Source organism: Thunnus maccoyii, chromosome 9, assembly GCF_910596095.1.
Source record: "Thunnus maccoyii chromosome 9, fThuMac1.1, whole genome shotgun sequence".
Classification (NCBI taxonomy): Eukaryota; Metazoa; Chordata; class Actinopteri; order Scombriformes; family Scombridae; genus Thunnus; species Thunnus maccoyii.
Window position 1 is genome coordinate 9,686,241 of NC_056541.1, and position 13,783 is coordinate 9,700,023.

Genomic DNA, 13,783 nt, shown 5'->3' on the forward strand with positions numbered 1-13,783 from the left:
TTAAACACATATTAAATGTAGTAATCTGTTGAAAACCGTTGCTTTACAGACACTCCTGAACGCTGCTGCTCTTGAATGCTCTTCTCTTCTCTCCGAACGTTGCCAAGTTGCCGAAGGTGAGTTATCTAATGTTGCTCTGTTTACATCTTATATCATTAGTTAGTTTGGTTAATACTGACACCAAACAGCCATACGTATCTTCGGGAGGTAAAACCAAACACCAACATGTAATATTTTACTAAATATTAGGTAGTTTTCCGCTGTCCTGCTGAACGTAAGACATCAATGTTTTCTATTTCCTCGAGTCAAATCCACACAAACGATCCAATATCGTGTTAACCATCAAATGTGATGTGAGAACATTTGAGTATTTTTTTATAATCCAGTCTAGCTGTTTCTTTATTCTGTCACTGAAACATCCTGACAGCGGACAGTATCGATCAGTATCGGTCCAAACTGGATGTCTGCAAGAATAGGAAACACCTTAAAATATCCTCAATTATTTAGTGTTACAGCCCTTTAATGTCCTAAAACAACAGTCAGGTGTCCATATGAACACTGAGAGAGGTTTTCCTCGCTGTATTCATTCCTCGAGTTCATACTGGCTTTTAAAAGATCCCCTTCAAATGTGCTTTCGATGCATGTGATGCATATGTATGCACAGTCATTTTGTGCAAAAAAAAAAGCATTTAAAAGTTTATCTGAAGCTTATGTGAGGCTTCAACAGTCTGAGGTAGTCATATCAAGTGGATATCTGCCACATTTACAGTCTTTTTAGCATCAAATTCTCTTTGTGTTTCCCTGTTGGGCTGCAGTGGAAGTCTAGTAACAAAAAGAGGAACTTTGGCAATAAAAAGACTGTAACGTTGAAAGATATCGATTTGATTTGACTCATTTGGATGACTGAAGCTTCATAATAATGAACATTGATGATGAACATTTTCCCTCATATTAAACTAGTTCTAAGTCTATACTGTATATATTTCAAGTACACATTTGTTTTTAACACAGTATCACATATACTCGGATGCCCAAACAATATGAGTTGATAAGTCATAGTTTACATGACATAGAACTGAAAAGAAGAATGTTTTTAAATAACAAAAAGATGTCCTCTAAACTCAAATTACACTGCAGTATGTGCAGCTTGGCCTCCATTTCTCGCCACTTAGCTACTTCAAGTATCTTTAATCTGTGCGTGACTCGCAGCTCGGCTTCAACGTTCAAACAAACTGCTTCTAGATTAATTTGAATGATTTTACAGGACAGGCTGCATCTCAGGGAGTCATTAAAACAGCAGTCAAACACAAAATTCTTGATCCTATCAAAGGTTACATAACATATTTTTTCCTTCCTTTTTTTCTGGGAACTGGCGCTTTGCCAGCGTTAGGACAAGAGCAAGACTACCAGAGTGCAGCAGAGCACAAACTGACCTTTGACCCTCAGTCAGATTGAGGGTCACACAAGGTTCTGTGACATAGTTATTGTTAAAAATACTATATTTAAGTTTGAGTACCATATACTGTATCAACACACAATGCAGTTGTACTAACACACTGTTTGAGGCTCAAGTTATGCCTTGAAAATATTCTTTTAACTGTTTTTCAAAGGTTTACATCTGTTTAATTATCATTGAATCACTGTAGCTACTTTTTACAATAACTGTTACATTTGATATTTTATCAAAATGTACTCAATCATATTAATTTGTGGACAAATTAGCAATTTTGAAAAATCTAATCAAATTGATTAAATTTCTACACCACTACTTAAAATTCAATGATGGTTAGTTTCTTTATTAAGGCAAAACAATTAAGTTGTTTGGTCTATAAATGTCAGAAAATGGTGAAATATGTCGATCACTGTTTCCCAGAGTCCAAGTTTACGAAAAAATTAGTTTATTATCACAGGAGACTAAATAAACCAAGAAATATTCACACTGGAGAATCAGAGAATTTGGATATTTTCTTCTTGAAAAACGACTCAAAACGATTAACCGATTATCAAAATAGTTGAGGATTCATTTAATAGTTGGCAACTAATCTATTCATTGACTAATCGTTGCAGCTCTATTCTTAATACACCATTGATGATAACTTTTATCTATCGATCATCTATCTGTCTTGAACATGGCAGCAATCACTTTAACTACCAAGAACTTTCTCAACTAGAATCAGCTGAAATTCAGTCGACGCTTGGTTTTATCTCCTCAGAGAACATCTGACCAAGATGCTTCGTCATCATCTGCTGCTGCAGAAATAATCAATTCTGTCCAGTCTGGAAACAAGTGTTTGTTGTCTTCGTTCAGTTAAATGAAGGTTTTCATCTCCGTTACTGAGCCGGGACGATCTTCAGCACTAGATTTTTCTCACTGACATCAAAATCTGAACGAAAGGGAGACGATTGAAGTTCGTCTGACGAATTACAGACAAATTTTCTACCTTGTGTTTCAATCAGTTGTAATCTTTTAAGGCCACATCTGACAGACATCTGGAAAGAGCTGGACAATTGATCTTTATTAGGTGATCATGATTAGAAATATAAGCTGGTTTTACCACTGTGATTACACATATTACTAATGTAAACAAACATTGGACTTAAAAAACTGTTTGTATATGTATTAAAAGACTAACAGGTTTCAATCCTGCATAGAGCTGGACCGTTAAGTCGATTAATCGATTAGTTGATTGTCAGAGAATTAATTGGCAAGATTTTTGATATTCAGTTAATTGTGCAAGTGATTTATTTAGCAAAAATTGTCAAACATTTTCTGTTTTCAGGCTACTCAAATGTAGGTTTCGCTGTTTTTATGTTTCATATAACTGAAAATTAAATATCTTTGGGTTTTGAACTGTTAATTGGATTTTTAAAAAGTGATTTGAAGACATCACCTTGGCCTCCAGGAACTTGAACCTGACATTTTTCACTATTTCATAGACTAAACAAATTGATTAAACAAAAAAAGTTATAAATGGAATAATCAACAATAAAAATAAGTTTCATTCAATATATAAAACATTTTTTTTGTTACACTAATATCCCTGTTACTTTAGTATTACAATAAAATGTGTTTACAATAATAATAATAATAATAATAATAATGATAATAATAATAATAATAATGATAATAATAATAATAATAATAATAATAATAATAATAATAATAATAATGATAATAATAATAATAATGATAATAAGCTTCAGTTGCAGCCATAATCCTGTATTTTCAGTAATGAAGCTACATCCTCCGATTGCGTCTTTTTTGTACATTATTTAATCTTTTTAGATACTTTTTTCAGTTGGATCGATGACTCATGTATAAAGAAGGTTTCATTGCTGCATTTATCTGCACAAAATGTCAGATGACAAACATAAATTCCTTAAAAAGGTCTTTTTTTATTATTATTAGACCATAATAATCATGTTTTACACTTGCGAAACAGCGAAGAGAACCTCCCCGCAGCTTGGTTGAGAGGTCAGAGCATACAGCACGTCGTCCGCTGCTCAGCGTGCACTGCAGCCCTGACTGATCACTGTGCATCAAAGTCTGAGGATGAAGATCGCTGTGCTGGGAGCCACTGGGCAGACTGGACAGTATCTGGTCAACCAGGCACTGCAGCAGGGTCACACGGTCACCGCCGTCGTCAGGAACCCGGGGAAACTCGCCGTGCATCATGACAATCTCAAGGTAATTATTATAATGATTAATTTGTGCTGCGTGCCTTTTAGTCCAAGATATAACTGCTGCTCTCTGCAACGTCAAGTTCAAAGTTCACACAGTCAATGTTACATCACATGATAAGTTTTATTGTGTCCAAAGAAGAGAAAACCTTAAGTGCTCTCTATGTTTCTGAACAGAAGCCACAAATGTTCTTGGTGATTTTGTGCAGACAGATGTGAACTCAACCACAATACTGTAAAGATAAACCTGCTGTTATTCTTTATTTTTCTTATTGTCAACAAATCCAATGAAAAGACCAAAATCAACAATTAATGTATCTTACCAACAAATATAACCTGATGTATTTTATTCATCTGTGCCACAGACTTCCACCGTCATCCAAAAACTATTTAAAAAACATCAATGAGTCCAACTGTTGCACTACGTAACATGTGCCTTCATTATAATGAACAACAACACTGTAGTTAATTTAGATTTAATCCTACTTACACTGACCCGCTGCTGTAAATACTCACTAGAGCAACAAATGTGTGTTAAAGGATGGGTTCAAGTCAAACAACAGTCAAGTGACCAAATGAACACTGAAACATGCTTTTCTTGCTGTAATCAGTCCTCCTGTTCATACTGACCATTAGAAGATCTCTTCATAATGAACTTACAATGTAAGTGATGCTGCAAAAATGTATTTTTCAAGTATATATCTTTCAACGTTACAGTCTTTTTAGTGCCAAATTCCCTCTTTTTGTTACTATACTTCCATCGCAGCTCAACAGGGAAACACCGTCTGAGGAAACACAAAGAGGGAATTTGATGCTAAAAAGACTGTAAATGTGGCAGATATCTACTTGATATGATTAACTCAGACTGCTGAAACCTCATATAAGCTTCAGATAAACTTTTAACACATTTTTGCACAAAACGTCATTAGCAGGAGTACAGCAAAGAAAACCTCTCTCAATGTTCAAATGGACATCTGACTGTTTTTTAAAGACAGTCTTGTTATTTTTTCAGCTAAGTATTCAGTAGGAACCAGTGGGCTTGATACTGAATACTACAGACCAGGTTGGGAAGTCAGAACGTATTGAGAGATGGACTAATACACTGTTGGTTTTGGTCTATTCAGGGGATTTGCTAATAATAAGAAAAATACAGAATAACGTCATCTTTAATACTACAGTACATGTAGAAGATCTTTCTGTAATATAATTTGCTGTCATGTCATCCCAAAATAACTGAGTGTACATATATATGCAGTTAATAAAAAGCTCACACTAAACTCAGCCCTCCACAGAGGACTCCTGTTGGCGCCCTGCTCCTGATCTGTGCTCACAAAAGTATTAAAAAAGTGAAATGTGAAGCTTGTCGCTGAATCATTTGTGTTTCCCTCTCTGCTGCCAGGTGGTGGAAGGTAATATTTTCTCAGTGGACAGTCTGAAGTCTCATTTTAAAGGACAGGATGTGGTCATGTCCTGCCTCGGCTTCCAGGCCTCCTTTTTCTCGGCAGTGACGGGCTACACCCTCTCCATGAATGCGGTGCTCGGCGCCATGCGAGAGGCCCGGGTCAGCAGGATCATCACCATGACCTCCTGGTACACCGAGCGTAAGTCAAGATGCACGTTTGTGATTTGATAGTGAAAATAATCCACCTTTTTAATGCTCCTATCCTCTTACATTATAATTTAGGATGTTCTAGGAGTTTGTTTTGATGCATGTACAGTAATTTAATCTTCTGGTGCACCAACTATTTCTGTTTAAGCTTCTCAGTTACCTCACACAACCTCCACAGGACAGGAGTGAGTTTGTGGCTTTCAGTCAACATTTTGTAGCTAATTAACCAACTAATTTGTGAACATTTGCCCCCTTGCAGAGTTGTATTGTCATCTATTGAATGTATCATTGCAGAATTGGATGTTACTAAATTATCTGGAAGGGGTTTCTCCTTGTTTGAGTGTTCAATGTTGGTTCAGACATTGAGAGAGAAGCTCATGTTTGAGGCTCCGACACCAAAAACCTGATGTTTATTGTTGTCCTCTGTGCCTTGAGTGAAGAACCAATCAGATGTCCTGCTGATGTAATGCTGTCATGTGCATTTATTTATTGTCCTGGAGCTTTCAACAGCACTGAATAGTCTTTATCTGTCGATGGAGTGTGCTTGGTCGTCATGGTGATGGTTTTGTTGTCATTATGCAACCTACGTGAGCCATCTCCATGACAACTGAGCAAACTCTATCCGCTGGTGAAAACTGTTTTATGCTAGTAGGTCGACTAGAAAGTGGTGGTTTGAGATTTATTTTTATTTTTATTTTTTTTAAAGTTCAAGCATGAACTTTCAAACTCAACTGATGTTTATTGATGATGGTTTTATCTCTTGAAACCAGGAGATTCACTGATATTTAAAACACAACACAGTAACAGACTGCTGCAGTTTCAAGCTTTCGGTTTGATCAGGTGGCGCACCTGGTGTTAGTTAGCTCTACCTGCCCCTGATCATGGTTTTAAGGTAAAAATTCAAGCTTGAAACTGCAAAAAGTCTGAGACATTTGTTGAGAACCGGACAAAATCGATTATACAACACTTCAGACTATAATATATATATATATGTAAATATGCATCAGAAACACACATTCCAGTGTAACTTTCATTGTTTAAGCACTGGTATATATGTTAGTTTATCAATCTATTTATAATTCTCCTGGATATAAAATCATGTTTAAAATGTCATATAGTGTTGATTTGATCATGTAGTTTACGTTCTTTCTCTATTTAAAAGTCATGAAAAAAGAAAGTTTAAAAAAGAATCTGTGAGAATCTGCTAATAGACTCTTTTAGCTGCACTGGAGCCAAAGAACAAACCCAACCAACCAGAGAACATCTGGAGTAGCTTTTTATGAACAAGTAAATGTTTTTATTGAGTTTCCAGTTCTGTGTGGTGTTAAAGAAAATTACGTTGTAAAGAAAGTGACAAAATACAAACCTCTCTCCACTGAGAATATTTCTGTGAAAAAGTCCTTGAAGCAGAGTTTGGTTTTCTGGCAAAACTTCACCTTCTTCCAAGGAGCTTGGAGAGGGAAAGAAGTCTGAAGACTCTGTAGTCGATTGTAAACTGACCTTGATGAAGCCGAAACATGTTGGTCTCATTATTAAGTTGTTCTTTATACTACAAGTGTTACTGGAGTCTTAAAAAAGTTCCTTGAAGCCTGAGTAAATTTGAGATGTGATAGTATAATTAACTGTGTTGTTTCCTTTTGCTCCTAGCTAACTCTGGAACTCAGTCGTCATACCTCATCCGGTTCCTCCTGCTGCCGATGATCCGCAGCGTCCTCACCAACATGTTCGAGATGGAGCAGTTTCTGCAGAAGACTGAGGACATCAACTGGACCGTGGTTCGCCCACCTGGTCTTCAGAACCTGCCTGCCTCAGGTAAAAGCAGACAGGCTAGTAGGGGGCAGAAACAAACCTATAAACAGATTCATGTTTCTATTTAACAAGCACAGAAGGCCGACAGTGTGACTGTTCATTCAGTGAAGACTTTATAGAGACCTCCTGCCTTAGGATCTATTTTGTCATAGTTCAAGCTTATTAGCATGTTCTCTGACTGCTTAATGCAGTGTTTGTGAGAATGAATGGGGTTCATTTTTCAGAAATCTCATTCCTTTCCTTGAGGTTTTCAGTAAATATCCGGTTATACTGCTGTATTTATTATATATGACATCATTAGATTATTAATACTGAAGCATCAGTGTTAAAGCAGCATGTTACTGTTGTTGCTACTGGAGGTGGAGCTAGTTTCAACTACTTTATATACAGTTAGATAGTTTAGTCAAGGGGTTCCTAACCTAGGGGTCGGGCCCCTTCAAAGGGTCACCAGATAAATCTGAGGGGTCATGAGATGATTAATGGGAGAGGAAAGAAGAAAAAACAAAGTTCTGATACACAAAGCTGTTTTCAGTTTTTGGACTTTTTCTCTAATCTTTGATTTTTGGTGAAATATTGGATCATTTGAACATTTATTGAAATGAAACCATGTGAGAAGTTTAGAGGGAAAAATCACTATTTGGTGGAGCTGTTAAAAACTCAGACACCTGAGATGTGACCCCGACTACACACTGCTTTTTGTAAGACATCAAAAGCCAAAAAGGTTGGAAACCACTGGTTTCATCTTTAACAATGTGTTGTATTTTAAAAGCTTGTTATATTATCCATTGTGTCAAATGTTCATCTGAAGAGTAACTAAAGCTGTCAAATAAATGTAGTGAAGTAGAAAGTACAATATTTCCCTCTGAAATGTAGTGGAGTGGAGGTATAAAGTAGTATCAAATGGAAATACTCAAGTAAAGTACAAGTATGTCTGACACTATAGTTTTTTGTCTGTTTTGTTTACAGCTCAAGAGTTCCTGACCCATGAGGGATACTTTGTGCCCGACAGCAACGGTCAGCCAACCGGCAGCAGAGTAGGAAGAGGAGACGTAGCTCGCTTCATGCTGTCTCTGCTCAACAGCAACGCCTGGGTGAAGAAAGGAGTCGCCATGACCACTAAATGAGGAAGAAGAAGCCGGTGTTGGCATTATTAAAGGTTTGCTTCACCCAAATTACATAAAACATATTTTCTTACTTAGTGCAGATAGTTTTTGTTTAAGTTGTCCTGGTTTTTATCCATTTCTGAGAGTTTTGCCTCCAACAAAATACAATCAAGGTGAATGTAAGTTATTGATTGACAGCACTGAATAATTAAAGCTGCAATAATTGATATTTTTATACAAACAGTGGATCAAATGATTAAGTATCAAATAAATGTTTATAAATGTAATATTTAATGCTGTGAAAACCACTAACAAACTTCCTTCCACCACTGTTGTATTTGAGGTTGGAGGCAAATCTCAGTATGTCAAAACCTGGACATAAAATAAGCTTTTTGCATGACTAGATAATGCTAGAAATATGTGAGAAAATATGTTTGCTTGTAATTTGGGTGAACTGACCCTTTAACAAAATGTGCAGGCCTCTTCCTCGCCTTCACAGTGTGCTTCACAACAGCTTTAATTAATCTAATGAATGTGTTTTCATTTACTTGTTGTAATGCTTTTGTCTTTGAACGTCTCATCAGTAAGTGTGCCATTTATTTATGTTGGTGTTTCTGCTCTGAGTGGCGACCACACATGTGATTGTAGTACATAATTTCAGCCACATGAGGGCAGCTGAACCTAATGAAGTACAAACAAACTTAACCATGTGCCATGTCCTGTTTACATACTACTATGCTAGAGCTGCAACAAATAGTCGAATTAATCGGCAACTATTTTGATAATCGATTAATTATTTTGAGTCATTTTTTAAGAAAAAAATGATTCCAGCTTCTCAAATGTGAAGATTTTCTGGTGTCTTTAGTCTTCTATGACAGTAAACTGAATATCTTTGGGTTGTGGACAAAACAAGACATCTTAGGACGTGGTCTTGGGCTTCGAGAATCAGCTTTTCACCATTTTCTGACATCTTATGGACCAAACAACTCATCGATAATCCACAGATTAATCGATAATGAAGATAATCGTACCATTATCAGATATCTCAGGATGACTGTGGATGACTACTTATAACACAAACATGTACTGTATCAGTTCTGTAAAATAAACATATAAGAATGAAACTGATGGATAATTTGTGTTGAATATGCTGAACGGAAGCAGGAACTTTCCTGCATCATATGTGGGAAAATACTTCAGTCAGACGTGTTATTATATTATTAAGAGACAAAGCAAAATCCTCGGGTTGTTACAGTACAAATGGATGCTGTTATCACACAGGCACAGACAATCTTTTGTTTTGTTTGTCAGTGACGTCAGAGCAGGTGTATCATCTATCAAAAGCAAAACACCTGGCTGTGATCCCACTAGTCAGGGCGTGATGATGTTTTAAAGTTCATAGATAAGTGATCCTCGTCAATGTCGCCATGGTTTGACTGTGTAAGGTCAACGTCTTCTGGAGATGGAAGAGATCACAGTAGTGAAGACTCCACCATTGATGATGATGATGATGATAATGATTTACGTTGTGTTTTCATACTTCGCCATACTCCAAAGGCAATGCAAGTTTATTAAAACACCTTTCAGCAACAAGGCAATTCAAAGGGTTTTACATAAGACATAAAAGGCATTAAGATAAGATACAAAAGAGAAACAAGACAATATAAAAAGACATTTAAAAAGAGTAAAGCTAAAATAGGATAAGACAGATTAAACAGGAGAGTACATATCAGAGTGCATATATGAATAAATAGTCCCAAATTTAATTTAATAAAAGGCAGACGCAAACAGAGATTTTTTAAAGTCTGAGTGTTGAGCAGACTTCAAAAAGGAGGAGCAGAAATATGTTTCCAAAGTTTAATTATTAGCAAACCCAACATCCATGATTAAATCCTGTTCCTACAGTTAATATTTAGCATTAAAGCCCAACATTAATTAATTATTAGTATTAGATCTGCTGGAAACTTTGTTGGTTGATCATGCGACAAGGAAGGTCCCAAGGTTGTGTCCAGATGTGGATCCTGCTCGTACTGCACACATTAAATGCAACATGTAATATTTATTAGAGCTGCAACGATTAATTGATCAACTGAAAATAAATATATTTTGATAACAGGATAATTGGTTTAGTCATTTTTTTAAAGCAAAAACGCTAAAAATTTGAAGGTTTGAAGCTTTTCTGTGTTATATGTGACAGTAAACTGAATATCTTTAGATTTCAGATTGTTGATCAGACAAAACAAGACATTTGAAGAAATTATAACAGCATTTTTCACTATTTTCCAACATTTTATAGACATCAATCAATAATGAAAATAATCGTCAGTTACAGTTTTAGCGAAAATCAGATTTGTGGAATTGGCACATTTCAGTAGTTGCAGAGTGCTGATAAATTTATGAGCTCTGCTTCGTGTGATATATTTGGGAGGATTAGGATGCGGGAAAAATTTAGAGCATTTACCTGTTCTTTAAATGTCAAGTTATTATCTTTAAATCAGCCTGAAGGCAACCTGCCTGTCGAGCTGCTAACCATGTAGTCAGTGTTCAATCTGACATCGATAGAAGAAGTACTGAGATATTTTACTGAAGTAACAGCAGCAACACTACAGCATAAAAATACTCCTTATTACAAGTAAAGGTCCTGCTACTTAAGTAAACATATAAAAGTATTAGTTGCAAAATTAACTTAAAGTATTGAAAATAGAAGGACTCATTATGCTATATATAGATATATATATGTGTGTGTGTTCACTGCCCAGTATATATAATAAATATAACTCAGTTTTATATTTATTTGTATTCATTTTTTGTACTATTCTCTAAACTTTGCTTTTTTGTGAAATTTTACTTTTGTGGGCCTCAAACAATGATTTAAATAAAACTATGTGAGAAGTTTAGAGGCATCAAACATAACAAGGAGCCCAAGACCGAAAGTGTTGGGAACAATGATTTAATCTTTAACAAGGTGTTTCGTTTTGTTCTATAATCTTACCACACACACTCACCGGGCACTTTATCAGGAAAACAATGGTGCATTTTATATGATTGAATACAATAGCTCTGCCATAAAGTCTTGAATTATGTCCTTCATAACAATGTCAACAAACTGTAAGAGTAGAATTTATGGCAGATTTATGGTTGTATTGGATGACGTTTCCTAATAAAGTGCTCGGTTAGTGTTTTTATGTCAAATTTTAATCTGAGTAATGAGTAACTAAGACTGTGAAATAAATGTAGTGGGATAAAGAGTGTGTTGTTTTCCTGTCTGAATTGTTGTTGACTAGTATAAACTAGCAGAAAGTGAGAATAAATTAGAGTAAATGTACTTATTTACATTCCACCGCTGGTCAAATGTGACGCCCCAACAGTCTCAACAAACTTTCCTTTACAAGTTCCACACATGCTTGCCCTTTATCTGGTGACCTGCTGGTTTGGACAACAGTGGAAGTACATTTGATGCACGCAGAGAGATGTCATGTGATTGTCTCGATTGTCTCACTTCCTCTTTGTAAAAACTAACCTTTTGTTTTCTTTACCTGGGAAAGTTGTTGCTTTTATATCCACCACAGTAGAAGATTTCCAGAAATCTGTTCACACATGTAATAAAAAGATCTTCTGTTTACCTCTAGAGACTGAAGATTTGTTTCTCTTTGTCTGTAAACGCTGATCAGTATGTTGATCTAATCAAAAATCTGATATTGTCTGGTACACTTTGTAAAAAATGTCCAGGAGGCTGCTGTGAATGTACTAGTGTAACTTAAAAATCTTTAAACAGTCAATGTACAGAAGGATAAGTAGGTTAGATATAATCTCATTACCTCTGGCTGAACCAAAGCATTTTTGCAATGAAGGTCATTGTGACTTTATCTGTAAACATGATGTTAAATAGAGAAGCGACACAACCAGTCGTCCAAGAATGCAATCTGATATGTTCTGTGTGTCTGTCAGAGGAAAGGGAGTTCTTCATGGTGGTATGTTTCTCATAGAGTTTGTGGTTAACTAACAGCACAGAAATGCCAAACAAATCATTAACATCTGCAGAACATGTGACCTACGAGACGCCACAGATTCATACTAGCCAGAACCAGAGTGCTGCGTACAAACAACAAAAAAAGTCCAAAGATAAAGTCATAAAACACCAACAAAAACATTTATTATAAAGTACTGGAGAGAAAATACTGATTAAATAATCCTTTGTTTTGAAATGATGATGCTGAAATGAATTTTCATGACTGAGAAAATGTTTTTTTAAAGTCATTTTTAACGTAAAACTGCCCAAAATTCACTAATATCAGCCTCTCAAATGTGAATAATTGCTAATATTCTGTTTTCCATGATACTCAACCCAAAATAGTTGGGTATATTTAATATTTATACTGTTGGTCAGACAAAACAAGTCATCTGAATATGTTAACTTGAACTTCGTCATTTTATACATTTAACAATCAATCGAGTATTAAGGAAAACAAATGTCATAAGTATTGTTGATGATGGAACGACACGACCTTGCCCTCAGTTTTATGTGTGCAATTTGATGAAAACACAACTTTACAACAAATGAGCTCAATATGAACAAAAATAATTCAAGTCATAAAACTTAAGTCCCTTTTTAAGAACGGGGTCACAGGATGAAGGATGGACGTTGTCATAGTTGACGTTCAGCAGTGCAAATTTCTCACAAACTTCTTTTAAATAATAAACCATTTAATCAAATTATGTGGACCCAAATAATATGAAATAAATCTGGGCATTTTAAGACTAAGATAATCCTAAAATCCATTTTATGAACCGTCTTAATCTTAAGAAGTGAGTTAAAATGCTTTCAGAAATGACTCTAGATTGACGAGTGACTCCTACCGAGTCTAAAGAAGGAGGAGGAAGAACCATAAACTACACATTTTATTTAAGTTCTCGTTGTTTTTGTACATTTTTAAGTCTAAACGTGTTTCACTGATGTTTTTAAAGTGACATTTGATGTAAAATGAGTGATGCTGATGTTAAAATTAGAAAGCAAAACTAAACCAACACACAAAAAATTAATTGAACACTAAATTTGCCGGTTCGTGTCGTCAGCGTCCTCCTCTTCCTCTTCCTGCATCATATATTGCTTTTAGTTTTAATATGATCTTAAGAGTGAGTTTACTTTCTTAAACCAGCTTCCACCCAGTAACATGAATTACAGACTGTAGACTGTTTACTGTACATTAAGCTTCATTTTCATACTGAATTAAAAATATAAAACATATAAAATATTTAATTATATAGTTAAAAACACTTACACTTTCATGTGTGTGTCTATTTTAAATAAAATAAACCACGGCTTACAGGCAGTTAAATATGCAACGTTACTTTAAAGGTGCAGTGTGTAGAATTTAGTGTCATCTAACAGAACGGACTTGGCAGAAATGGAATATAATATTCATAGGTATGTTTTAATTAGTGTTTAATCACCTGAAAATAAGAATCCTTGTCTTTTCGTTACCTTAGAACGAGCCTTTTATATCTACACAGGGAGCAGGTCCTCTTCCACGGAGCCCGCCATGATGCACCGCCATGTTTCTACAGTAGCCCAGAGTGGACA

At 35.5% G+C, this 13,783-nt stretch overlaps 1 protein-coding gene across 2 annotated transcripts; it reads left to right on the plus strand.

Annotated features, from left to right (window-relative positions):
• The first annotated feature begins 27 nt into the window (after window positions 1-27).
• Window positions 28-8,888, plus strand: LOC121904204 (flavin reductase (NADPH)-like). 2 transcript variants are annotated; one of them, XM_042421818.1, is made up of 5 exons: window positions 28-116; window positions 3,444-3,688; window positions 5,081-5,282; window positions 6,938-7,102; window positions 8,066-8,888. In XM_042421818.1, exons 2-5 carry the CDS (start codon window positions 3,554-3,556, stop codon window positions 8,221-8,223), a joined length of 660 nt encoding a protein of 219 aa, XP_042277752.1. In that variant the 5' UTR covers window positions 28-116; window positions 3,444-3,553; the 3' UTR covers window positions 8,224-8,888. The 2 variants fall into 2 exon arrangements, with proteins under 2 accessions (XP_042277752.1, XP_042277753.1); XM_042421819.1 differs by lacking the exon at window positions 28-116 and adding an exon at window positions 131-207.
• Window positions 8,889-13,783: the final 4,895 nt, after the last annotated feature.

Coding starts and splice junctions, on each gene's coding strand:
- LOC121904204 (XM_042421818.1), top strand. CDS start 3,554: ATGAAGATCGCTGTGCTGGGAGCCACTGGGCAGACTGGACAGTATCTG. Junction 3,689..5,080: donor TGCATCATGACAATCTCAAG/GTAATTATTATA, acceptor CTCTGCTGCCAG/GTGGTGGAAGGTAATATTTT. Junction 5,283..6,937: donor GACCTCCTGGTACACCGAGC/GTAAGTCAAGAT, acceptor TTTTGCTCCTAG/CTAACTCTGGAACTCAGTCG.